The sequence below is a fragment of the Dipodomys spectabilis genome, unplaced genomic scaffold (genome assembly GCF_019054845.1).
Source record: "Dipodomys spectabilis isolate Male_0828 unplaced genomic scaffold, ASM1905484v1 ptg000002l, whole genome shotgun sequence".
Classification (NCBI taxonomy): Eukaryota; Metazoa; Chordata; class Mammalia; order Rodentia; family Heteromyidae; genus Dipodomys; species Dipodomys spectabilis.
In genome coordinates this window covers 8,295,315-8,321,800 of record NW_024870679.1, presented here as the reverse complement: position 1 = coordinate 8,321,800, position 26,486 = coordinate 8,295,315, and the positions used below count along the sequence as shown (strand labels likewise).

Sequence of the window (26,486 nt, the reverse complement as noted above, 5' to 3'; positions counted from 1 at the left end):
TTGTGCGCTTCCCGCCGCTCGCGGTGGCTGCGGCTCGGCCCGGGCTTTCCCACGTAAATACATGTACCTCTATCCATAGAAACCTACCTGGATATCGAACTCTATGTGTTCTCCTCTTCCGGTGGCTATTAGTGATCTTCTTTTTTCCGGCTGAGAGATGGCGGCCCCCGAGCCGCCGCTGCCTATGGCGAGAGGCTGCCCGAGCTCCGCGGCGCTGTCTCCCTGCCGGGGCGACCGAACGCTTCTGGTCAGGCACCTGCCCGCCGAGCTGACCGCCGAGGAGAAGGAGGACTTGCTGAAGTACTTCGGGGCGCAGTCGGTGCGGGTCCTGTCCGACAAGGGGCGACTGGTAAGGACGCCAGCCGCCGCAGGCTTCCGCCAGGGCCCGGGGGTCAGGGGTGGCGCGGAGGCCGGGAAGGGGGGAGCGGGGGGGGGGGGGGGGCGGAGAGGCCTGGCGTCGTGGGGCGCACCTGTGCCCGGCCTGCCTCTTGAACACCCAACTATCAGAAGAAGAAAAAAAAAAAACCTAGCCATCATCTCATCACGACCCTGGGGAAGAGCACCGCTGGAGTGGAAAATTGCTTGTCGTGTGTGGGGCTTGAACTCAGCGCCCCGACACTTGTTCCCGACTCAGCCTCTGGGTGCCCAAGGCTAGCGCCCCACCCCTTGAGCCGCAGCGCCACTTCCGGCTTTTTTCTCAGTCTTCAACAGGCACATACTCTTCCTGCCCGGGCTGGCTTCAAACCGTGATCCTCAGATCCCCCAGCCTCCTTAATAGCCTGTGTTATCATCGGCGTGAGCCAAGGGCAGCCTACTATTTTTAAACCTGACCCGCGAATCTCCCGACATCTTTCTGAATTTGGGTGGTATTTGTGTTAGGCTCCAGAGTACTCTGACAAATATATAATTACGGGCTTTGTGTGTGTGTGTGTGTGTTTTTTATCCTAGGTTCATTTAGAAGCCTGTTGAAAATAGAGATCAGGGGCTGGGAAGGTGGCCCAGTGGTAGACTGCTTGCCTTGCATGCCTGAGGCCCTGGGTTCGATTGCTCAGCACCACATAAGCAGAAAAAGCCGGAAGTGGCTCTGTGGCTCGAGCACTAGAGGGCTCTACTTGAGCTAAAGAGCTGAGGGACAGCACCCAGGCCCAGAGTTCAGGTCCCACGACTGACCCACGGCCCCCCCCCCCAAAAAAAAAAAAAAATAGAGATCAAAATGAAAAAGAATCTGGGCGCTGGTGGCTCACACCTATGGTCCTAGCTACTCAGCAGGCTGAGATCTGAGGCTAGCCCTTGGAATCCAGTCAGAGCAGGCAAAGTCTGTGAGACTTTGATCTCCAATCAAACATCAAAAAAGCTGAAAGTGGAGCTGTATCTTCCTTGTCTTGAGCACAAAAGCCCAAAGACAGCGTCCGGGCCCTGAGTTCAACCCCAGGACTGGCAGCAGAAAAAGAGAGAAAAGAAAATTACAGAAATCGAAGAAGATAGGATTAGACTAGGTCTAAAACCTCTTTCTCGATTTTTGAGGAGAGTTCCTAAAGTTTCCAGACAGAATTGTTTAGAGAACAATATGCTTAACAGTTAAAAGGTTCCACTTGGGGATATACTTAAAAAAATTTAATACCACATGCATTTTGCATGGTTTTCTTTTTATTAAAGTATTAATGAGAACACTATGTTTCTGATGGGTCCCCTAGTCAATCGTTTTAAAATCTTCTTAGGACATTCTAATGTGCAGCCAAGTTAAAAGACCAGCGTTGATCAAATTATCATGTACATCGGCTCTCTTTGTTTTATTTGGCCATCTCAAAATTAGATTGTGTGATAATACATACTCAGGTATTCTTTATAAATATTGGCAGGAAGCTACTAGTAATAGAATGATTTGCATTTTTTCCTAATGGCTTTAAAATATTGATAACTTACAGGTAAACATAGACTTCTGTTAAAACTAATTACAAAAATAAAACTCAAACATCCATCTTGAGTGGGTTTCTCTCTTGGCTGGATGTTTCTCATCTTTGCCTTTAAGTGCATACAAAAATGTTTTAAGATCTTTTAAGTGTCTTATAACTGGGGCTAGAGGTTTTCAAACCCCTGTTGCCTTGAAGCGTTTGAATATATAGCACATACTGCTTTGTGTTTGTATATTTTTCCATTGAAAGGCTTTGTAGCTTTCCTCTCAAAGAAGTCTGACCCAGAAAAAGTCCAAGGCTAGCCATTTGGTGTACATTAGTTAACATTCTCAGTTAATGTGTGTAATTCTTCTGTTGGCAAAGTGTCAACATTTTTTATTTTATGAAAATTGAAGTAATTTGTACTTTTAACTCTATTACAGAAACATACTGCTTTTGCTACTTTCCCTAATGAAAAGTCAGCTATAAAGGTATGGTTTTTGTTTTGCTTTTTAAACTAGTACAATTATGAACAATTTCTTATCAAATCTTAGTGCAAAACTGTTAGGTATACTTAAATTGTAGTTTTTAAAAACAAAATCTTTTATTCAAAAGAATTTATCCAGCAGGCTACATACTAGTTTGTCAGGTGAAAGAGCTTGTTCAATGTTTGTATAAGAATAATTGATTAGCTGTAAACCAAATTAAAATTAGGTGCTGTACACATAATTTAAAACATCAGGTTGTTAAGGATATAAAGTGGATAATTATCTGTAACTGTTACAAGCTTTTTAAAGTGTTTTTGTTTTGTTTTGTTCTGGGCAATGAGGATTGAATTTGGGTATACCAGAGAAATTTTCTATAACTTGAGTTCAAAATGCCTTCAGCATTTTTGTTTTTAATTGTGTTTTTAAGAAAAGGTCTTGCTGGGTGCTGGGGCTCACACCTGTAATCCTAGCTACTCAAGAGGCTGAGATCTGAGGATCATGGTTCAAAGCCAGCCGGGGCTGGAAAGGCCATGAGACTCTTATTTCCAATAAACCACTCAGAAAACCAGAAGTGGTGCTGAGGCTCAAGTGGTAGAGTGCTTGCCTTGAGTTGAAGAGCTGAAGGACAGGGTCCAGGCCCAGAGTTCAAGACCCATGCAAAAACAAACAAACAAAAAACTGGGTCTCCCTGCCATTGCCCAAGTTAACCTTGAACCTGCTACCTTCACAGTAGTTGGGATTACAGATTTAAGCCAGTATAGCTGGCTGATTTTTAAGTATGAAAAGGTCTATGTCAAGGAATCCTTTGCAGTGGGATGACCAAAGTAGACCTCTGCTTATTTACCTGGAATTTAAGAAGAAAACTTGTAGAGATTTATCCTTCCAGGTTTATGGACAAGTAAAGCTACCAGATATGAAAAATGTTGTAAGTAGGGCAGGAGCTAAAGGTTGGAATAGAAATAAGATTTGAAAAATGTAGAGTCTATGTGGAAGAGTGTATTAAATTTGTTTACTAAGGTTTGAAAAGCATTTGATACTTTTGAACTGGCTAAAAATATAATCAGACGTGAAAAAAATCTGGTAGAGTTTATATCATGGATTGAATGTAGAAAAAATACTAGGGGAAGAAGATACCAAAGGAAGCTGTTTTTGAGGCCAGAAGGCAAAGGGAGAAGCACATATTTATATTCATAGAGATCATTTATTTAGGTGTTGAAGGAGTTAGGAGTGAGGAAACAGTTCAAGACATTTGGATATATTAGTGAAGGAGTTGTTTGCAAATCTATTTTTAATGAACTCATATCATCTGTTAACTTTAAGAAATAAGTGGGATTGCTTTCAGGAGATATTTAATAACAACATAAGCATTTTTCCTGTTCGTCTTTGATCAAGGGCGTGCTCTGTCACTTAAGCCATAGCTTCACTTCTGGCTTTTGATTAATTGGAGTACTGTGGACTGTTCTCCCTGTGATTCAAACTCTGATTCCTCCAATCTCAGTCTGTTGAGTACATAGAATTACAAGTGTGAGCCACCAACACCCAATTGTTCTTTTTTTTTTCCCCCTCGCCTAGGTTGGCCTGGACCATGTTTTTCCTATTCTACATTACCCACTGTAGCAAGTATGATGGGTACACACCACCACACAGCTGTTGGTTGAGACAAAGGTTCCTCCTGCCCTTGATGGATTTGAGCTTACATTTGTTTTGATCTCTGCATATGTAGTAGCTGAGATTATAGGCACGCTTATCATAGATGTGAAAAGAAGAGGGTTTAAAGAAGAGCTCTTGTGATTAGACATAATGAAAATAACACAATTTAAGATGGATGATAGAGATGTCTTAAATTCTCATCGTTAATGGGGGAGGGATACCTCAATTTATATACCTCAATTTCTTTTATAGATTGAAGATTCCAAATTCAAAATGCTCCAAAATCTAAAATTTTGATCTTTGACATGTTCCTACAAGTGGCAAATTCCACACTAGAACACTCAAAATATAGGCACAATAAAAATAGGTTACCTTCAATCTTATATATATATATGAGAAACACAAATATTATGTTTAAAGTTTTATGTCCTAGATGCCTCATTTATGTGCACATATTCCATGATCTGAAAAAAAATTACAAAATCTCAATTCTGTTCCCAGACATTTCATGTATGAAATACTGTGGATCCATGTTTGGTTATAATTAAGAATTGTATTAAGTGGTATTTATCAGTAGAAGTTATGCCCAGGTATAATACATAAATGAAAATGTTACATATAACTTCTGATTTATTTGAAAATAATATGTGTATATATATACACATTTATGATGTATATACACACAAAATATGTATATGCAAAGAAAAACATGGTTTATAACTAATATATAGTATACATTAAAAATGAAATTTTATAAATTATAAAAATAAAAAGATAAATTGAAATAAATAAGATACAAAATAATATAAATAAAATAATATAGAATATAAGTATATTAAAAATAAATTATAATTTAGAGTTTATCAACAACTGACAATGTTTGGAACAGTCAGCTATGGCCAGGATTGAAATACAACACTGTAAGAATAAGGAAGTAGTTAGAGACATCACTAGGGTGGAATGGGTAAAATGTAGTTCTCAAGAAGGCTCAAGGATCCTGGCACTAGTGGCTCAAGCCTGTAATCTCAGCTACTCAGGAGGCTGAGATCTGCAGTTGGATGCCAGCCCCAGCAAAAAAGTCCCTGTGGGACTCTTATCTCCAGTTAACCACTGAAACCTGGAAGTGGAGATGTGTCTCAAAGTAGTGCAGCTCCAGCCTTGAGCACAGAGCTCAGGACAGTGCCCAGGCCCTGAGTTCAAGGCCCACAACTGAACAAAAACATGAGACTCTTAGCTAGTACAGAACTATGATATCAGCTACTGGAGATAGAAGTAGGAGGATTGTAAATTTGAGGCAGCTCAGGAAAAGATTGCAAGACCTTTTCTCAAATACAAAAAGATAACAGTAAAGGGAAAGAAAGAATACAGGGCTTGTGAAGGGCTTCAGTCCTCAGTACTGAAATAAACAGATTGAGAGAGAAAAAGAAAAGGAGAATTATATCTTTAAAAATAGAGAGTGTGTGACCTCTGTTCAGCTTAGATGACATCTATTTTAGGTAATTAAGGATTCGCTGATAAAGGAGAGATCTAGAATTAATTTAGAATCTTGGAAATTATTTTAAAATTTGTTTTATGTAATGAAAACAAGTCAAATAAGGATACAATAGGATTGTACAGTTACATTGTAGTCACAGATTTTATTAAGTACTGACTCTTGCTAGATGTGGTTTTAAAGCTCAAGCATATATCAACGTACAAAAGAACAATATCTTACAAATTTTTGAAAGGAAGCACAGATTGCTTAATATTTTAAAAGATGATAAACAGCAATACATGTTTGCTGGGTGGGGAGGAGTCAGCTTGTACTTTGAGTGGTTAGGGTCATATTTGGCAAAGATTTGAAGGAGGTATAGGATGTTTTCTAAGGAAATGCATAGGAGAAATATATTCTACACAAGATTGGGAAGTCTAGGGTACAAATGTTTGTCATGTTCAAGAAAGCGGCTTATATTGAAGAAACAAAATAAAGAAATGATCAGTGGATCTGAACTGTGGAGAAATAATAAAGTCCTTATTGTGTCTGTTTTAGTAATGAAGACTTAAGATTTTGCTCTGAGAAAGGAGCCAGTAGAGTATCTTGAACAAGTGAGTGAGATGACTTATGTGTAAGAAGAATTAATTTAGTAGTTGAGAGTATAGACTGAAGAAGGGAAAATCTTGAAGTGGGAAAATCTAAAAAAGGATTAGAACCTGGATATATTTTGGTTTTGAATGAGATGTGAGAAGGGAATGTTGAGGATTATTCTAAGATTTTTGATCTGATTATCTAGAAGAATGGATTTGCTCTCAAATGGGAGAAGTCTCCAAATAAAGCCTATGTGGTAATAATCTGTTCCTGGACTTCATGACAGAGTTGGAGCATTTAAAGTTTCATGTTGGAAGAGTCATAAGCACAACATTTTTCTTTTAAATTTAGTTTATTAGAAGAGTTTGCAGAGAGTTGGAGTCAAGCATATTTTTATTTAGCTAACTTATAGGAAATCGTCCTTTGATAAGTAATAAAGACCTGATGCATTCAGATTAAAAATGGACAAAACTAGCTAAGGCAAGATTGTATATTAACAATCAAAAATGTAAAAGTATTTGTATGTAGGATGATAGGAAATTGTTTTGAGTACAATTATTATATTTTTACTTTTCCTCTAACTGAAGGCCTTGACAAGACTCCATCAGATGAAACTTTTAGGTCACACTTTAGTTGTTGAATTTGCAAAAGAACAGGATCGAGTTCATTCCCCATGTCCCACATCAAACACTGAGAAAAAGAAAAGGTATGTAGATATTCCTGTTTTTCTACCATTCTAAACACTTTTTATTTTTTTTTTTAATTTTTTATTGTAAAGGTACTATACAGAGGGTTACAGTTAACATGAGCAAGGTAATGAGTACACTTCCTATCGAGCATTGTTACCCCCTCCATTGTTTTCCCCCTACCATCCCTTCCCTCCCTACCTTCCCCGAGGTTCTTTTTTTTTTTTTTTAATTGTGATTAAGTGATTCCATAATTTCCCAAATTTCACAGTATTGTGGAATAATGATGCTCATTTAAAGTCACAAGTTCATTCTAACTTCCCTGGAGCAAATTGTCTATCACAGTCTATAAAATATAACGGTGTACACATATACACCATACATGTGATCAGCAGCATGGGGATATTTAGTAGTGGTTCGACCAGATGAGTGGAAGTTCTTTGTTTCTTAAGTCCTGTTAATTTTGTCATATCACCTAACATTTTGGATTTAGCATCCACTTATCAGGGAGACCATGTACCGTTTGTCTCTTTGCTCTTGGCTTACCTCGCTCAACATGATTCCTTCTAGCTCCATCCATTTCCCTGCAAATGCCATTATTTTGTCATTTCTAATGGCTGCATAATATTCCATTGTGTATAGATACAATTTTTGGATCCATTCATCTGTGGTGGGGCATCTGGGTTGTTTCCATATCCTAGCTATTGTGAACAGTGCTGTGATAAACATGGAGGTGCACGTGTCCTTGTATATTGGTTCCTGTTGTTCAGGGTAGATACCTAGAAGTGGTATGACTGGGTCGTAAGGGAGGTCAATCTTTAGCTTTCTAAGGACCCTCCAGACTGATTTCCAAAGTGGTTGTATAAGTGTACATTCCCACCAGCAGTGTAATAGGGTTCCTCTTTCTCCACATCCCCTCCAGCATTTGTCTTTGGCTGATTTGTGGATGTGGGACATTCTGACTGGGGTAAGGTGGTATCTCAGGGTTGTCTTTATTTGCATTTCCTTCACCACCAGGGATGATGAACATTTCCTCATGTGTTTCATTGCCATTTTTATTTCTTCATCTGAGAAGTCCCTCTTTAGTTCCCTTGCCCATTTAGTAATTGGTTTGTTAGGTTTGGGAGGGATTAGTTTCTTGAGTTCCTTGTATGTACAGGATGTTAACCCCTTGTCTGATATATTGCTGGTAAATAATTTTTCCCAATTAGTTGGTTGTCTTTCTAGCTTGGTTGCGATAGATTTAGCTGTGCAGAAGCTTTTTATTTTAAGGTAGTCCCATTTGTCGAGTCTCTCTCCAATTTTTGTGACCCTGGGACTCTGTTCATGAAGTTCCTTCCTGTGCCTATTAGTTCAAGTGTCTCTCCTACTCTGTCCTGCAGTAGTTTCAGAGATTCAGGTTTAATGTTAAGGTCTTGAATCCATTTTGAGTTGATGTTGGTGCATGGTGATAGGCTGGGGTCCACTTTTAGTTTTCTGCATTTGACCGCCCAGTTTTCCCAGCACCAGTGGTTGAAGAGGCTGTGTTTCTTCCATTGTTTGCCTTTGGCTCCTTTGTCGAATATCAGCTGTCTGTAGGCCTGTGGATTTATTTCTGGATCTTCTATTCTGTTCCATTGGTCTATGCCAGTACCTTGCTGTCTTTGTTATTATAGCTCTGTAGTAGAGTTTGAAGTTCGGCATGGATAGCCCTCCCATGTTGTCTTTATTCCCTAGAATTATTTTGGCTATTCTAGGTCTTTTGTTGTTCCATATGAATTTTTGGACTGTTTTCTTTATTTCAGTGATGTACGTCATTGGGATTTTAATAGGAATTGCATTGAATTTGTATATTAATTTTGGAAGTATTACCATCTTTACTATATTAAGTCGGCCTATCCAAGAGTATGGGAGGTCTTTCCATTTCCTAGTGTCTTCTGCAATTTCTTTCTTTAACTTTTTATAGTTTTCATTAAATAGTTCTTTTACATCTTTGGTTAGGTTAATTCCTAAATATTTTATTTTTGGAGAGGTTATTGTGAATGGGATTGCTCCCTTTATTTCCCTCTCTTCTTGTACATTGTCAGTGTACAGGAAGGCAACTGATTCTTGTGGGTTTATTTTGTATCCTGCTACCTAAACACTTTTTAAAAAATCACTTTTATATGTATTGGTTTGTTTTCAGATTAGCAAGTAAATAACTTGAAATAGTAAGGATATGTTAATTCAAAATGGTAGAACAATATATTTTTGCTTCTAATTGTTCAGGAGATACTTGAATATTTAACCTATCTAATTTAGTATAAGTATGTAAAGTGGGAAGGAAATGGAATGAACAGTGGAAGAGGCAACTACAGGTTGATTATTCCTTATCCTAAATGATTTAGATGTGTTTTAAATTTTTGAATACTTGCCAATACATAGTAAGTTATGTTGAGTCTACAACTGATGCTTAAACATGAAACTCATTTATGTTTCATAAACCTATTAGGAACTTAGATATATTTAGTGTGCCTGAGTTTTGACTGATGTATTGTGTAAGGTCAGGTGTGGAATTTTCCACTTACAGCATTGGATCTCCTTTCAAAACATTGCAAATTTTGGGGTATCAAATTTCAATATGTAGTATAAATTTCTTATTATTAGAGATAAGAAGAGTCATGGATATACAAGGCTTTTGAAATGGAAGACTAGTATTCATTCCTACCTATGACTTTGTGTTACATAGCCTTTACAAACATACTTTACAATTGTGGGTCCTAGAGTATAGTCCTTCAGCCAGTCACATCATTTAGGAACTTGATTGAAGTACAAAAATCTGGATTGAGTTGGACATAAATAAACATAGAAATTTGACTTATACAATTATATATTCTGTAATTAGTTTTCTTTTGATTACTAAGAATATTCATACCATTTTTTATAAACTGTGAAATATAAATAACAGTGAGCTATCTAGTACAATAATAATGTAAGAAATATTCAGTCAAGTATAAAATAAAATTCTTTGTTTCATTTTTACTGGTGTTTCCTGGAGAAATGCTTGGAAGTTTTTCTTTATTAATGGAATTATTGATATAATGCTATATTTGCGATGATAATTTATCTTTTTATGGATACAGTTTTTACTCTTTCCAAAGATAAGAACAATTTGATTGTACATGTTCTAGGTCTGATGACATTGTGGAAGATGATAAAGAAAAGAAAGAGATTGGTTTTTTAACAATAGAAAATGGAATTGCACCAAACCACGGGTTCGTATTTTTTTGTTTTTTATTGTTCTGGTTTTGTCTATGTGATTTTTATAAATAAGATAACTTTTAAGGATATTTTCACACATATCATTTGTAATTTTAAAGTGTTGTGAACATTTTGAGCTATAAGTTTGCTACTGAATTCATTTCAAAAAAAGCATCTATTAAAGTAGAACTATAATTAAGTTCTGATAAACATGCCTTCTTTTTCTTTAATGCAGTCAGAAGGCAAGTTTTCTTTTAAGAATAATTAAATTTTAAAAGAAGTAAGGTAAATAAAAGACAAATTTTGTATTATTTCAGTTAACTAAAATAGTGATAGGATATTGTTATTAAAATACTTTGTTCACTTTAATAACTTAAACTAAACATTTTATGTAACTTCAAATTTTTTAACTCAAAAAGTTTTAAAATTTAAAATGTAGCTTTTATTAAATTATTTTAAATACATGCAGAACAATTTTTTGTCATGTTAAATTGTTGTAATATATTAAAATTGTGGGCATTTAAACCTTTTTTTTTCTGTAGGTTGACTTTTCCATTAAATTCATGCCTCAAGTATATGTACCCACCACCTTCAAGTACAATCCTAGCAAATATTGTAAATGCGTTGGCAAGTGTGCCTAAGTTCTATGTACAGGTATGCAGAATAAAGCTTATTTTCCTCCAAACTATGTTTTATGTAGCTTGATTCTATGCTGATTCTTTTGCTGACTTACAATTTTATGAATCAGAAAAAATTTCAGACAAAGCAATATACAGTTTTAAATGTAATGAAATATTTCAGTATACGGCTCTCAAATGAAGATTTTCAAAGGCTGTGTTATTAATGGATATTAAAGAGAAGGTACTTTTAAAAGTGTAATTTGTGGTAATTCTCTGTTACTTTAGAATATACTTTCAAAGTACAGACATTCTTAAAGGAAAAGACATAGTAGATGCCTAAGCAGATTTTTAGCAATGTTACTTTTTTGAAGTAGATGTTTATTTTCCTATTATACTGTTTTATAACTCACACTAATTAGGAACAATGTTAAGAAAAATATTTTCAGTAAGTTTCACATAGCATGATGTGAGACTTACTAACTCTTATTAATGTGAATAATTGTACTAGTAGAATGACTAATGTTGTAGGAAGACTAACATTCTAAGACATATCAGTGCCTTGTTTCCATCCAGTCTTGCGATTAGAAAGGAAAAAGATGATTTTCCTTTGAAGTAAATTAATTAGTTGTGTTACTGCAATGTAAGATCTAGTCAAATCATCATTTTAATACTGTGTGATTTTAAATATTTTAACCCCTTAAGGTACTTCATCTTATGAATAAAATGAATTTACCTACACCTTTTGGACCAATTACTGCACGACCCCCCATGGTAAGAGAAATCTTAGAATTTTCAAGAGCCATATTGCTTCCCCTTGCTGAGTGGTCAGTTACATAAGTATGTTAATAACCTTTTTCATTGAAAATAGGAACAAATGTATAGTAAATGTGATATGAATAATACAGCTGAGAACTAAATGTGGAGGAGAGACAGCGAATGGAAAAATGCATTTGATTATGAAGACCAAATTTTTTCCAATATTTCTTTTAATTACATTTTAATATTTCAGTTACCTAAAAGTTGATTATTATGGTTTCAGTTCTAAAAGTTTTTTTATAAGACATGCAAGATTAGTAATATGTTCACTAAAATTTATTGTGCAAGTATGGGCTGAGGCCATGGCTCAAGTTGTAGAGCACTTGCTTAGCCAGTGTTAGGCTGAGTTCAAGTCCAGAAAAACAGTAACAAAAAAGAGAAGGTAGCCGGGCACCAGTGGCTCATGCCTGTAATCCTAACTATATAGGAGGCTGAGATCTGACAATCACGGTTCAAAGCCAGCCTGGGCAGAAAACTCCGTGAGACTCTTATCTCCTGTAAACCACTAGAAAACTGAAAGTGGTGCTATAGCTCAAGCAGTAGAGCACTCTCCTTGAGCTAAAGAGCACAGGGAAAGTGCCCAGGCCCAGAGTTCAAGCCCCATGACTGACAAAAAAAAACAAACATGGTGCTATACTAATTTTTCAAATAATTTGGAGTATCTCTGTCTCTTCTCGAAATTATTTCAGTGTAATACTTGTATGTTTATAGATCGTTGTAATGCAAAATTGAAGAGAGGGATATTCTATTCTGAGTCACTCAGAAAAACATTCTTCAGTATGGCCTTCCCAGATTGATGGAGGCATTACCAAAATAGTCTGCAGATTAGAAAAGAAATGAAGATTATGTGTGGAGGCTCTACTTTTCTTTGGCTCCAACTTGGTTGCAAGATGAAATGTTAGGGATATATGCAAATTTAGTCCACATGGTCTCCAAAGAGGGCAAAACAAATATTGTGATTAGCTAGTGGTCTGTCATAGCAGGTATTCTTAAATTCCTCTGAATTTATAAAATAATTTCATGAACTGACAAGAAATTAGAAGTATTTATATGTAATGATAGTTCCGATGAATACCAAGTATTAAATATTTATATAAAATTATTTCTCAACATCACAGATTGCAGATATTTTTGTTTTTTTCTTTTAATTAGTATGAAGACTATATGCCATTGCATGCGCCTCTTCCACCTACATCACCTCGACCACCTGAGGACCCTCCTTTGCCAGATGAAGATGAAGAATTATCTAGTGTAGAATCAGAATATGAGAGCAGTGATAACGAAGATCGACAGAGGTTTGTCGTATTAAATAACTGAATAAATTCTAAGAATCATAATTGGAAAAGACACTCAGATTTTTCTTATAGTTTATATATAATTCCTCTAAGTTTGGAGGCATTTGAATGTGTCCTCAACTTTCCTACCTCTAACACCTAAAGCGTATACAGTATCTATAGAGAAAGGCTGAAGAATGGACACTAGGCATGTAGGGAAAATTTGGGAACTGTGCATAGAATTTTTTTGTTGATGATAGTGGTCCTGGGCTTAAACTCAGGGCCTGGTCTCTGTTCCTGAGCTTGTTTTTGTTCAAAGCTAGTGCTCTGCTACTTGAGCTACTTCTAGCCTTTTTGGTGGAGGTAAGAGCATTACAGGCTTTCTTGCGTAGCTTGGCTTTACTCCACAATCCTCAGGTCTCAGCCTTCTGAGTAACTAGGATTATAGGTATTCGAAACTGGCTCCTGGCTAAAAGTGTTATTCTTTATTGTTCTTCACAATATACATATGTTATTTAAGGATTCTGGGAAAGAATAATGAATTGTTGGTGATGTTCAGATATATAATCAATCTTTACCTGACTTGGTACCAGAATTTTGAAACATTTTCTGTCAAGCTATGGAATAGTAAATATTTTGACTTTGTCAGGTAGTCTCTGGTACAAATATAACTCAGTCTACTCTTCTAGTAGTAAAGCAGTCAGACCCAATACCTAAATGTGTGGTTGTCTTTGTATTCCATCAAAACTGTTGAGCAGGAAGTCAGCAGAATTTGGTCCATAGGCTTCAGTTTGTTGATCTCTGTCCTCCAAGACTGTTACTCATCAAATGATAGGAATTTTAGGAAACTTCACAGAAACCACATATTAAAAGGATTTGTTGACATGAGGCAGAACGCACAGACTTGGATAAAAGCATATGTAATCAACAGCAGTATTAATCTTAACTAAGTCATTGTCTCCTAAGTAGTGATTCTTTGTGGAAAAAGTTAAGTGGTGGTGCTAAAACTAGAAAATGAGAGTGAATACAGTAGTTTTCTTCAATAGGAACATTTACCATAGCTGCCAATTCTGGATTGAAATTTATTGCTGAACAAAGAGTAGTATTAAATGTTGCATTTGTTTAATTATCCTCTTTGAACTCGCCTGTTGTAAAAATGTAGTAATACTGAGAACAGACCAGAAACACCTTTGTTTTGATTATTTTAATTTTTATTTAGTGATATAGTATGAAATGTTACCATTATTTCATATTGAGTATTGAACAAGAACAAAGCCTTTGCACTGTCAACTGCTGGTTGGTTGCTTCTCCCTTTAGTTCCTGGAAATGTGACAAAACTTAAGAAAAATAATAGTTAAATAAAAACTACCTGTTACATACTTGACCTTTAGAGGCTTAGTGTACTCAGGCTAAGAAGCTCATATATAGATAATATGCTTTGAATAGAAAAATTTTAACAAATTTTGGTAAGCAGCCATTGATAAATGGCTGTAAAAATTTACCACATAGGTTTACATTTTTCCTTTTTTAGAGAAAAATATTTAAACTTACTTCAATCATACCTTTCTCTGTGTCTCTGACCTTCTTATGTAGGTATATTTGTTTTCCTCTCAGATTTCAAAAATGAAACCCAAAGTAGTATTACATGGCAAATGAAACTTGTTACTGGTGGGTTTTAAGACCCTGCTCAGTGGTTAATATTGGACTGGAAAAGTACAATAAAGTTCCTTGTATTGGGTGATTGTATATCTTTGTTCAGTTTAACATGAAGTCCAGCGATTTCATTTGAGCACTGAATAATGTTTATAAAAAAGAAAATTCTTGAAACTAGAGAAAAGTATAATTAAGTAAATGCTTAATTCTTTGAAATTGAGCAATTCATTTAGAGTATGAGCTTTTGTGAAATTGGTTGTTGATAGCTTAGAAGTTATCCTTATTCCATATAAATATATTTTATATTCATACATATTATGAAATCCCTAAGAGATATATTTCATTAATACATTTCAAATAAGTAAATTTTGCTGTAATTTATTTTAAATACCCAAATAAAAATTGCTGCTTAACAGAATTAGTGTTAATTAAATTCTAGATAAGGAAATCTTATGTTTCTTCTGTTAATTATAGAATGACTAAACTGATGGAACTAGCAAATCTTCAGCCCAAAAGACCAAAAACAACAAAGCAACGTCATGTGAGAAAAAAGCGAAAGATAAAAGATATGTTGACTACACCATCATTTGCTTCACACAGGTAATTTTGGTTAGAGTTATGAAATGAAAGTTATCTGAATATATGTGGCTTGCTTTTTTAACTTACACTTTTTCTCAGTCAGGTTTTGTTTAATAATAGTTTTTAACTGGTTGACCACTGGCTTCCTATTCACCAAATTCCTAAGTAGTCATCATTTCCTGACAGTTTACCAGCATTTCATTCTACTTCATAACCCCAGAGTTAAAATTTTCCTTTTTATATTGCCATGTTAATTGTCATTAAGATAATGAGTTTTTCTAAATTACTTTTTTCCCCATTTTCCCTCTAAAATCTGAATTCACTTTTTTCTGTTTTTTTTTTTTTTCTTTTTGTTGTTGGGTTTTGTTGCCAGTACTAGGTTTGAACACTAGCCCTCACATTCTTACTCAGCTTTTCTGCCTATACCTGGCTTTGTATCACCTGAGCCACATTTTTCAGTTGTTGCTTATTTCTGGTTAATTAGAGATAAAAGTCTTCCAGATTTGTCTGTCTTGGCTGGCTTTGAAACCTTATCATCAGATCTCAGAATCCTGAGTAGCTAGGATAATAGGTATGAGCCACTTCCACCAGGCTTTATTTCACATTTTTTAGAAATAATACTGCATAGAGGTAGTGTGATGCCTCAGCTATGTCTGACTTGACACCACCATCCTTTTCATCTCTACAGCAGTGCTAATCAGCCAAAACAAGTAATGTATGCTACCCTGAATTTTCCACACAAGAAGATATTGTTACTGTTATCTATTTAAACTCATTGCATCCAAAATCTTATTATTTTCAGTTTAGAAACTTGACAAGTTATACTTCTTTTTTACAATCACTAGTCTGGTACAACTAGTAGCTATTATGTTAGCCAAAACAGCACTATCACATGGTGTATATAATACAGCACATTAAGGACTCATGCATGAACATAGAAAAATTTGGTGCCTTTTCTATTTTTTCATTATTGATGAATATAATGGAGTTTAAAATCAGCACTCAGGTCTTACTCTTTTCATTCACCAAGTGACTTTACTCAGGTTATTAACATCTTTAGCCTCAATCCCCTCAACACTTACTATTTAGTAGTACCCACAATAGCTTATTTGTTGTTTATTAAAGTTCTAAACCTAGATGACTTTGTACAATACCTATAATGTAAATTTGAAATAATAAGTACTTTTCTTAGGATTATTTATAATACAGACTCATTGTGTGATTATTTTTACATAGCAACTTACATCCTGTGCTGTTACCTTCGGATGTATTTGATCAACCACAACCTGTAGGTAATAAAAGAATTGAATTCCATATATCTACTGACATGTCAACAGCATTTAAGCAAGATTTAGAGAAGGAACATGAGGAAAAAAATTGTGGTAAGAATAATCTAGTTCTTTACTCTGCTGAAGTCAGCTTTTGTGTTAGAATTGTTTTATATATGATGTTTCTGTATTTTAGTATTCCTGAACTTCATTTAACTTATGCAGTTAGGTCTTCCTCAGTATCATGGAATAATGTCCATTTCCAACTTCTTAATGTAATGAACAAAAGTTTTAAGTGAATCAATGAATTTATCACTTAGTTTTTGCTAGTTTTATCTGGGATAAAATTCATTGTTTTTTTGTTTTGGTATTGATGTCCTCATTAGAAACACAAAATGATTGCTTATATTTCAATCTTTAGCTTTTTAACATTTTAGTCTTACCTTTACAATAATATTGGGAATTGACACCCCCTCCCCCATCGTGCATATGCTAGTCAAAGACTTCCACTGAACTACATCTCTACCACTCATCTTAATGTTCTAATCTCTTAAAAAGATTTAGTGTTTTACAACATTCTGATGTATCACAGTGAAGTCTTTGTAATCATTATATAATCTTGAGTGACTATTCCATTAGCAAAATGCTTTTACTGCATGATTTACTTAATTACATTTTTGTGCATACAGTATTATTTAATAATATTTCAGTTACCCCTGAAGACTCACTACTATTTACTCCCTATTAATCAGATGCCTGTTTGATACTTCAGTTTGAGTGTATTAAAATAGAAATGATTTTCTTCCATTTTACATGCCTTCTAAGTAGTGCCATAAAGACTATGTGTCTGTTTATTTTCTGTCTGTTGCTTTTTCATGCTACAATATCTGAATTAAACGATAATGAGAAATTGTATGGTGGCCTTCAGTGCTTGATTTATTTACTATTTGGGTTGTAATGGGAAATTTTTCTGTGCTTGTTCTAAAGCATTGAGAAACACAAGAATTTAATTTGCATACTTACTTTCCTAAATTATAAATACAGAATTTCTAAAGAAAGAGACTTCTGTGATTTGATTAAAGATTTATTATAGGGTTATATGGCCCATGATTTTGACATTTCCTAAATGTCAATAACTAACAATTACATTTATAAAGCCATGATGTTCACTAGAACTTCCTGTGAACTTTACGTTGTCCAAAAAATGGCTACTAGCCACCCGTGACTATTAAAACATTTGAAATGTGGCTCTGACAATTGTAGAATTAAATAAGACTTTTTAATGACTAATGTTAATATTGATCTCTTAGATTTACCTGCAACTGACGCTGATGCTTCAAATGTAGGTTTTGGAAAAATCTTTCCCAAACCTAATTTGAGTGTTCCAGAAGAAAATAATGAAGACTCTGATGAAATGCCCTCAGAATGTATCTCTAGAAGAGAGTTAGAAAAGGGCAGAATTTCTAGACAAGGTACTGTCATAAAACAAAATACCATCTATTTTGTTTTACTTTTTAAACTTTGCTGTTTTCATTTTATATTTTTTTACTATACAAAAAATCAAGTCCCTTGATGTGTTATATGCCTTAATTTAAAGTACAAATTCCATTTCAGTATTTCTCTTCATTTAGTGTTTTGTGATTACCTTATATTTTATAAGTTCTTTTCCAAATAGTTTTTCCAGACTGTATTTGTTTAGGAAAAATCTTTTCTAAAATTTCATTTGCTTATAAACCTATGTGGTCCGTAAGTCTGAAGTTATGTATTATAAACCACATAGTCTATAGACTATCCCAGTAGTATATTATACAAACAATTAAAAAATAAGTGATTAGAGAATTATATAGTTATCAAGAATAGATTACTGGATGTAAATATGGGGCACTATAAAGGGGTTCACAGACTGTCTGAAGTACATGATCATTGGTTTTTAATTATTATATATTTGCATTTAAATATGGAAGTAGAGAATGGTTTGACAAATTCACTTTAAACAATATTTTTTAAATAATTGATACCAGATAAGCTTTAGTTTTTGTTTTAGTAATGTAAGTTATCTTAAATTTAATAGTAGTGTATTTCATATGGGACAAATTTTAGTTATTTTTGGATGTATGGAAAATTTAAAACAAGTGTTCCTATTTTTTCTTATAATCATTTCAGACTTTAATGTGGCTTGTATCATCTAATAATATTGCAACTAATGTCTGTGGTGTTAACCTTTTTTTTTTTTTTTTTCTGTCGGTAGTGGGGCCTGAACTCTGGGCTTGGGCGCTGTCCCTCAGCTCTTCAGCTCAAGGCTAGTGCTCTACCACTAGAGCTACAGCACCACTTCCGGCTTGTTAACATTTGCTTAAAGCTCATTTTGCTATTTTCGAAGTTACTTAGAATGTTCTTTGAAAAAATTGAGGTGTTTTAATAGTCTATCCTTGTTTTGTTTTAAAAGAAATGGAAAAGCTTTCAGTTTTCCGAAGTTATGAGCCTGGTGAACCCAACTGTAGAATTTATGTAAAGAATTTAGCCAAACATGTTCAAGAAAAGGTAAGTTGAAATTTATAAACTACTTTTATTATTTTAATTTTTTCTCCTGCTTCTCTTACTGGTTTTTTTTATTAAATTCCTAGGACCTTAAATTTATTTTTGGAAGATATGTTGATTTTTCATCTGAAACACAAAAGATAATGTAAGTGACATCAAAGTCTCAAATTATGTTTTACCTGTCATGAATTTAGTGCCTTTATTACTTTTAAGATAAAAATTACATAAAGAAATTAGTCTCTTTTGTAAGTACATTTTCATACATCTAAAACATGAGCTGACACTTTCCGTAAATGAGCAAAAGAGAAAATTTTTAAATTTTCACTTTATTACAGGCCATATTATATCACTGCTATTCAATTTTGTATTCCTTATATGAAAGGAGGTATGAACAATGCATCAGCAAATGGTTGTATTCCAATAAAGGTTTACAGAAACAGGTCTGTGATGAATCCTAATCTCTCCTATAAAAAATTGCTGTTCAACTTTAAGAATCATCTCAAGAGCTTGGAAAATAGTTTCAAAGCCTCATTCCTAGGAATCTGATTTCCTAGACTGAGTTAGGACTCGTGAATTTTTATTTCTAAGATAATTATTAGATGTTGCTGAGGGTACTGGTTCAATGTCTATAGTTTGGAAAGTGTTACTGTAATGATTCACCCAAGAGTATATAGCAATCAGGGAAATTTTTCTAGATTCGCATTCTGGCAAGAGAAAAAAAAATGAAAAATATAGTACATTAAGCAAAGCTCCCAATTCTGTGAAAGCAGAAGATATGAATTGGTTCATAGATATTATTAAAACAGTTTATAGTTAGAATTTTATTTTCAAAATTCTGTTAATTCAGAATTAATAAAGATTCTTGATAATATAAATTGAAAGTAAAATACTTTGTTAAGTGGAAGTATATAGCAAGTGACTTTTGCTAATTTTATTTTGACTTTTTGAGTGAAACCAATGCAATACCTGTGTGTTTTTTAGGTAGCTATACATAAACGAGACCCTGTCTTAAAATTCTCTATTTATAGTCATTCACTATTGCAGAGGTGTCTTATGAAGGTATCAGAAGCTGATTTTCTCTGTCCAGACAAGATGCTTGTTTTTTTTCTTGCAAATGGATTATGATTATAAGAAAAGCTAAGTCATTTATGTAGTCACATATGGGAATTCATGTAAACATTGTTTTCAGTATTTCCTATAATTAGAATTTATAGCTAAAGTTATTTCATATGAAGAAAATATAGATAACAAAGTAATTGTTTTCTATGAGTCTAGAGATAATGATATGCAAAACAGTTTCACTACTTATTTATCATTTTTTAACACTTGAGTGTTAAACATAACTGTTCCTCTTCTTCTCTCCACCCCCATCCTTTTGCTTAATTTCTATTTGGTAAAGAGGCTCAGGTTTTCTCCTAGGCTAGCTTAGACTTCATTCTTCCTATTTATGCGTCCCACATAACTGAGATGTTAAGCACATTCTACTACAGCCCCAAACTTCTCTCCATCTGTTTTGTTTTGCTAATATCTGGGATTACAGCCCTGATCACCATGGCTAATATTTTTTGTTTTTACTGTCTAATGCTAGACCATATTATACTTGTAAGTTACAATCTCATCTTTTTCTGTAGCCTTTAAATACAGGGTTTTTGTCTCAAAAATGTTGAAAAAATGTATAGTACAACACTAGAAACAGTACCAATGCTATCTGCTTTGAACAGTCAGTCATTTTAAATATTATTCATAAAATGATGGTTTTTGTCTAAATAAGTAATGGCAAATTCCTTAAGTTCCTTTTCTGCCTTGAAATCCTATAAATTCTTAACACAAGTTCCTGTTAGCCTTTTAATTTTAGTATTTTGTTATTTGAGCAGATATTATTGGATTGAATGTTCAAATTAAGACAAATATGGGTGTAAAATAAAAACTTGAAAAAGTTGTTCTGATGAGTGTATAGTTTAGGTGGTAGGGACATTTGCTAGCATATGGAAGACCTGGGGTTGGTTCATACTTCTTGAAATAAGTCACAGTAATGCTGTGTAGATAGATAGATAGATAGAGCACAGCATTTTACCTACTTATAGACGAAGTAGAATTTTGGAAAGCCTGCCTAGTAGATAAATCATGTCATATACTAGATTTCACTTTGAAATAGCAAACTTTTAAGTTATTTACTATATTTGCCTATGCTAGATTGAAACTTACATTCTGTGAATCACAATGATTTTTATTTCCCTTAGGTTTGATATACGCTTAATGAAGGAAGGTCGCATGAAAGGACAGGCTTTCATTGGACTTCCAAATGAAAAGGCTGCAGCTAAAGCCTTAAAGGAAGCAAATGGATATGTTCTTTTTGGAAAACCTATGGTGGTTGTATCCTTTAAGTCAATCTGCCCCCAAACTATGTTATTTTAAGAAGGGTATGACAAACTAACTCTCATGTTATCCTTTATTAAAATCTCGACAATTAACATTCTAGCTTGAGCAACTTGGTAACAGTTAAAATATTTCTTAACTGAAACAGGTGGCACACTTTTTAGATTTTTATTTGAAAATAAGGGAACTTTGGTACTACGTAGGCACTGAACTTTGGCTATTTCTAATTTTTATGTCTAATTGACGCAGCTTGAGAGGATATTATGGTGCCAGGAGCTGGCAGCTCATTCTTCAGTCCTACCTATCAGGAAGATGAGGTCTGAGGATCACAGTTTGAAGCCAGCCTGGGCAAGGAAGTCTGAAGTTTTCTTATCTCTACTAAACTACCAAAACAGCTAGAAGTGGAGCTGCGGCTCAATTGGTAGAGCACTAGCCTTGTGCAGAAAGGCCTACAGGGCTTGAATTCACTCAGGCCCTGAATTCAAGCCCCAGGACAAGCACCAAAATAAATAAATAAAAGTATAGTATGATATAGATTAAAGGTTTATTGCATCCAGAAATTCATTTGGAGTCACTGAAAAGAAACTTATTATAACTTCTACTTGATATTTTATTATTGCATTCTATTTAATTATCTTAATACCAAGTTATATCACTATAATTTACCATCTTTTTTCAGTAGTGAATGCAGTTTGCAAACTAAAAATTAGGGGAAAAGGTGCATAGGCCCAAGTGTGAAAAGTAATGACTGAAAAGAAAAAGTAGTTCTTTGTAACTGCATGCAGGAGGAAGTAAAAGTAAATTTAAAAAGTGCATTGAGGTCCTACATTAAGAAGTTACTGATAATTATCTAGAAACATCTTCATATTAATAAAAGAAACCTTAATTTAAAAATACTAGCAATTTGCTCGATCTGCCAGACCAAAACAAGATTCTAAAGAAGGAAAAAGAAAGTGATAAGGGTTAGTAATGGTAAGTATGGCTAAAACATAATGAGAAGACATCATTTTCTTAAGATTTGAAAATTGTAAGAAAATACTTGGTAAAAGTAATGTTAGTATCTTTTGAATTTTTAGGGAAATATCTATATGTAATGTATTCCCATTAATTTCAAAATTGTGATTTCAGGCTAAATTGAAAGAAACAATTTTATAAGGTGTTATATCTTCTATTTTCATTTACTTTTTCTTTCTAAAGAAGGCTTTTAAACTAGCATATATTACATGGAGACTTTGACAAAACATTGCTGTATCTTCAAGAGATTCTGATTTACTTGGTCTGAAATTGGTAACATAAAGTCCTACTTGTAACTGACAGATTTCTCACTATTCAGTACTTTGCGGCAAGTGTCTGGCAAGCCAGAGCAAATGGTTAAAACTCTTGGTAGCATTTGAGAATGTATGTAACTAGTACATTACCGTGTAGTTAAAGGGAAATTGTTCCAGAGGTCACACTTCAAAAGCTCTTAGATAATTAAAAGCAAGAGTTTCCTTCTCTTCAAATTGGTCAGTGATGAGTATACATGTATTTTGTCAAACATACTTGTTTCTTGAACAAGTAGTTTTAATGTTTAAATAATGAGTAGGAATGGTATAATTAAATATTATAACTGTCAAAGTTTAAGGCTATTCTTGTAGCTCATAACTGCATGCCTAGCTACTCAAGAGATGGAGGTCAGGAGTTTTATGTTTCAAAGCTAGCCGAGAGAAGACACCACCTCCATTAATGTACCTGTCATTCCAGTTATTGGGGAAATGTACATAGAAGAATTGTGGTCTAAGCTGACCTGGGAAAAGGCATTTGGATATTTTAAAAAATATCAAAAATAAGCATGGCTGGGGGTAATGTTCAAGTGTTATTTAGATTACCTACCTAGTAAGTGCAGGATCTTGAGTTCAAATCTTAGTACCTCCAAGTAAAATATGTAGTTTGTTACTGCTTTAAGAAATACGAGGACATACATTCTTTTTTTTTTTTTTAAATAAGCTTTTAAACTTTCTACTGTCTCTAATTAGAAGAACATGAAATAAACTGGTCAAAACTGCTGTTTTTTGGCTTAAAAATATTAAGAAAATTACATAGTGTTTATTCTCCTTGAGGTGCCATTAATATCTTGATTTTGTTTTCATGTACCTATACTGGTATACACAGACATATTATAAATGTTGCACAGGAAAAATCGAATGGTTTCAGTGTGTATTTAAGAACGCCATTTATTTGTAAATTTAATGCTGAAAGATAAGAAAACTTTAAATTGCATTCTGCTGTTCTTCTTTAGAAGCATTCCTGCGTAAATACTGCTGTAATACTGTCATGCAAAGTGTATCCTTTCTTGTTGTATCCTTTTTTGGGGGTAGTGTTTGTTTTTTTTTTATTTTTTTTCTCCCCAGGAGTGTTTTGTCCCTCTTATTCATTGATCCAGATCAAGCAGTAATTCCAAAGAAGTACTTCTAAAATTGTTTGTGTGGCTTGAAAAGATACTTTTTTTTGTTTTTTAGATTCCTTGTTGAATATTTTATTTTATTTAGGTTATATAGTTTTTCCAAGAAAAGTTAGTGAATCAGGTCAACTTACAAGTACGTACATGTACTTAAAACACAGAATTGTCATGTTCCTTTTGTTTGTGTATTTACTAAACCGAATTTAGTAACAAATGCTTTCTATTTAATGATATATCTTGTTTTAATACTATGTATTACATGTTTTAAAACTTAACTGAGGAAAGGTTTCTTTTTTATTTTTTTAAAGTACTATATATTGACTGACTAGAATCTATATAAGTCTCAAAGTAAGACCTCACATCTGAGGTGTGATATAAAGATAATAATTAGAAGGACCTATCTTCTTTTATCTTTTCTTAAGCACAAAACAAAAATTAAAAAGAACAAAAAGATAGTAATGGGATAAAAATGTATAATGTTGATTTCAGGTTGATTAGTAAGTGAAAAAAAAATTGTCCTGGTAGGAATAAGAACAGTGATCTAGAATTGGTGATGATCAGAATCACTAAGACCTTCTATTCTCCAACTTCATTGACCATAGTAATGACCTGGAAACCTAAAAACAAAACATCAGAATTTTAAAGAAAAAAATTCTGAAAAATATGTTGATGTTCCCTTTCCTCAGAGTTTCAGTATAAACAGTTTAGCATAACTTGGATATTAGAATTTTCTTTTTTTTTTTTTTTTTAGTTGGTCGGGGCCTTCAACTCTGGGCCTGGGCGCTGTTCCTGAGCTCTTCAGCTGAAAGGGAGTGCTCTGCCACTTAAGCCACATTGCCACTTCTGGTTTTCAGTGGTTAATAAGAGTCTCCTGGACTTTCCTGCCCAAGCTGGCATTGAACTGTGATCCTCAGATCTCAGCTTCCTGAGTAGCCAGGATTACAGGCGTGAGCCACCAGCGCCCAGCGGATATTAGACATTTTTAAACTTTCAAAGTGATTCTAATGTGCTATACAGGTAGAGAACCATGAAGAAGAGTTTCTATGTCTAGAAACTGTAGGTTCTATGTCTTGATTCCTAGACTGTTATTTTAGAACTGATACATCAGTGTGTCAAGGAATGAGGCCCAAGAATTTAATGTGCAAAAGATTACCTGAGTAATTTTTGAGGAATGTCAGTTGTTATACTGATTTATTGGAGTGTATTACTAACTTAGCTATCTTTTTATAAAAAGTAGGAAAATAAGTGAAATCTGCATTTCACTTGGAAAATTTTCCCAGAAGTACTATGTAAACCACCCAAAATTTTATTGATAATTATTACCCTGACAATGCAAAAACTTGAAAATACTGATTTCATTCAGTTTGCACAATTAACATAATTCATGTTTTAAGACTAGAAATACAAGTTTCTGGATTATTTACATAATTAACTTTGTTTTACTGACTTGATTCACTAATTTTCTAAATAGAAATGTTTTTGCTTTTAGGTATTTTGAACAAATTCATGATTTCCTAATCATGATTATTTTTAATGGGCTTTTATGGTATTTTAGGTTCCTATTGAATTCCGTTTCTTTCACGTACTACCCAACCTGGAGGAGAAGAAATAAGACATCTTGGATTGTGAAGCTGTGCGTATAACTATGAAAATATATTTACAAATAAATCTATATGTCTTTTAGACAAATTATTGGAGATATAATACATGTGTTTTACTGATATATATAATAAATTATTTTGTTTCCAGCAATATAGTCCTTGTAATTTTTAATTATATTGGCTTATATACCTAAGAAGGTATGCATTATAATTACATGAATTTATAAATCATAAATTACTAAAATAATTTTGCAATACAGTTTTTATTACAAATACTGCTTTTTAAAAAATTTTGTACTTGGATATACTGCACTTGCACAAATATTTTTCAACATAGAAATTTATAATTTCATTTTTATAAATGTGTAAGCTTACAAAGGTGAAAGCTTGTGAAAATACTATATTAATGAAAATTTTTTGGTTTGTAATTTGTTCATATGATAATGTAAAAACATCTTTAATTTAGAAGTACAGACCAAAGACACAGTTGTTAATGGAAGTGTTATGATTCACAACCTCTTTTTTTTAAATTGTGAAGTAATGGAAGAAAGGACATTAATTAGCAGTGAGAAATAAGTAGAAGTGAATCCTGGGACATGCTAATAATTTTTTTCTGTCTGAACAAGAAACTGTTAGGAAAACCAAAGAGGAATAGCTAGAAACCAAATGAAGAAAGTATCTCACATAGAAAGGATGGTCAAATATGCTTGAGAAATAAAAAAGTTCTTAGGATTGAGAATTGGGTTTAGCAACCTTGACAAACTGATTAGGAGATAAAAGAATAGTAGATAGAGAATTTATAGTAAGACTGGAAGTTCTTTTAAAAAGGAATCCTTCAAGTGGCAAGAGGACATGGACCTGGGTCTTTAATGAATATATCAAGCTTCTTTTTTTGTTTGTTTGTTTGTGCTGGTTTGGGGGCTTGAGGTTAGTATCTGAATGCTGTTCTTGAGCTTTTTTGCTTAAGGCTTGCTCTCTACTAGTTGAGCCACAGCTTGACTTCCAGCTTTTTAAATAATTAGAGATGAGAATCTTGCAGGTTTTTCTGCTCAGGCTTGCTTCAAACCACTATCTACAGATTTCAGCCACCTTGAGTATCTAGGATTATAGGCATGAGCCATAATAGGCAACAGATCAAGCGTCTTTCTTTTCCTGCCTTTTTTTTCTTGAAAATATGCTAGAGATTAAAAAGATGCAGAAAGGAGAGAAATATTTTTAGACTATAAATCTGATGTAAAAATAGATTTAGCTTTTTTGATGGGCATACATACAGCTTATATAACAATAGAACAAAATAGCAATAGAACAAAAATGATTATGT

At 33.9% G+C, this 26,486-nt stretch overlaps 1 protein-coding gene across 2 annotated transcripts; it reads left to right on the top strand.

The window, feature by feature from the left end:
* On the top strand, positions 1-25,318 carry Rnpc3 (RNA binding region (RNP1, RRM) containing 3). 2 transcript variants are annotated; one of them, XM_042680351.1, is made up of 15 exons: positions 1-349; positions 2,336-2,383; positions 6,683-6,801; positions 9,931-10,014; positions 10,543-10,654; positions 11,323-11,391; positions 12,589-12,731; positions 14,838-14,963; positions 16,179-16,324; positions 17,521-17,682; positions 18,657-18,751; positions 18,835-18,893; positions 20,989-21,121; positions 22,025-22,096; positions 25,120-25,318. In XM_042680351.1, the coding sequence occupies exons 1-14, from the start codon at positions 158-160 to the stop codon at positions 22,079-22,081; spliced, it is 1,545 nt and encodes a 514-aa protein (XP_042536285.1). In that variant the 5' UTR covers positions 1-157; the 3' UTR covers positions 22,082-22,096; positions 25,120-25,318. The 2 variants fall into 2 exon arrangements, with proteins under 2 accessions (XP_042536285.1, XP_042536290.1); XM_042680356.1 differs by lacking the exon at positions 25,120-25,318 and adding an exon at positions 23,403-24,339.
* The last annotated feature ends 1,168 nt before the right edge of the window (positions 25,319-26,486 follow it).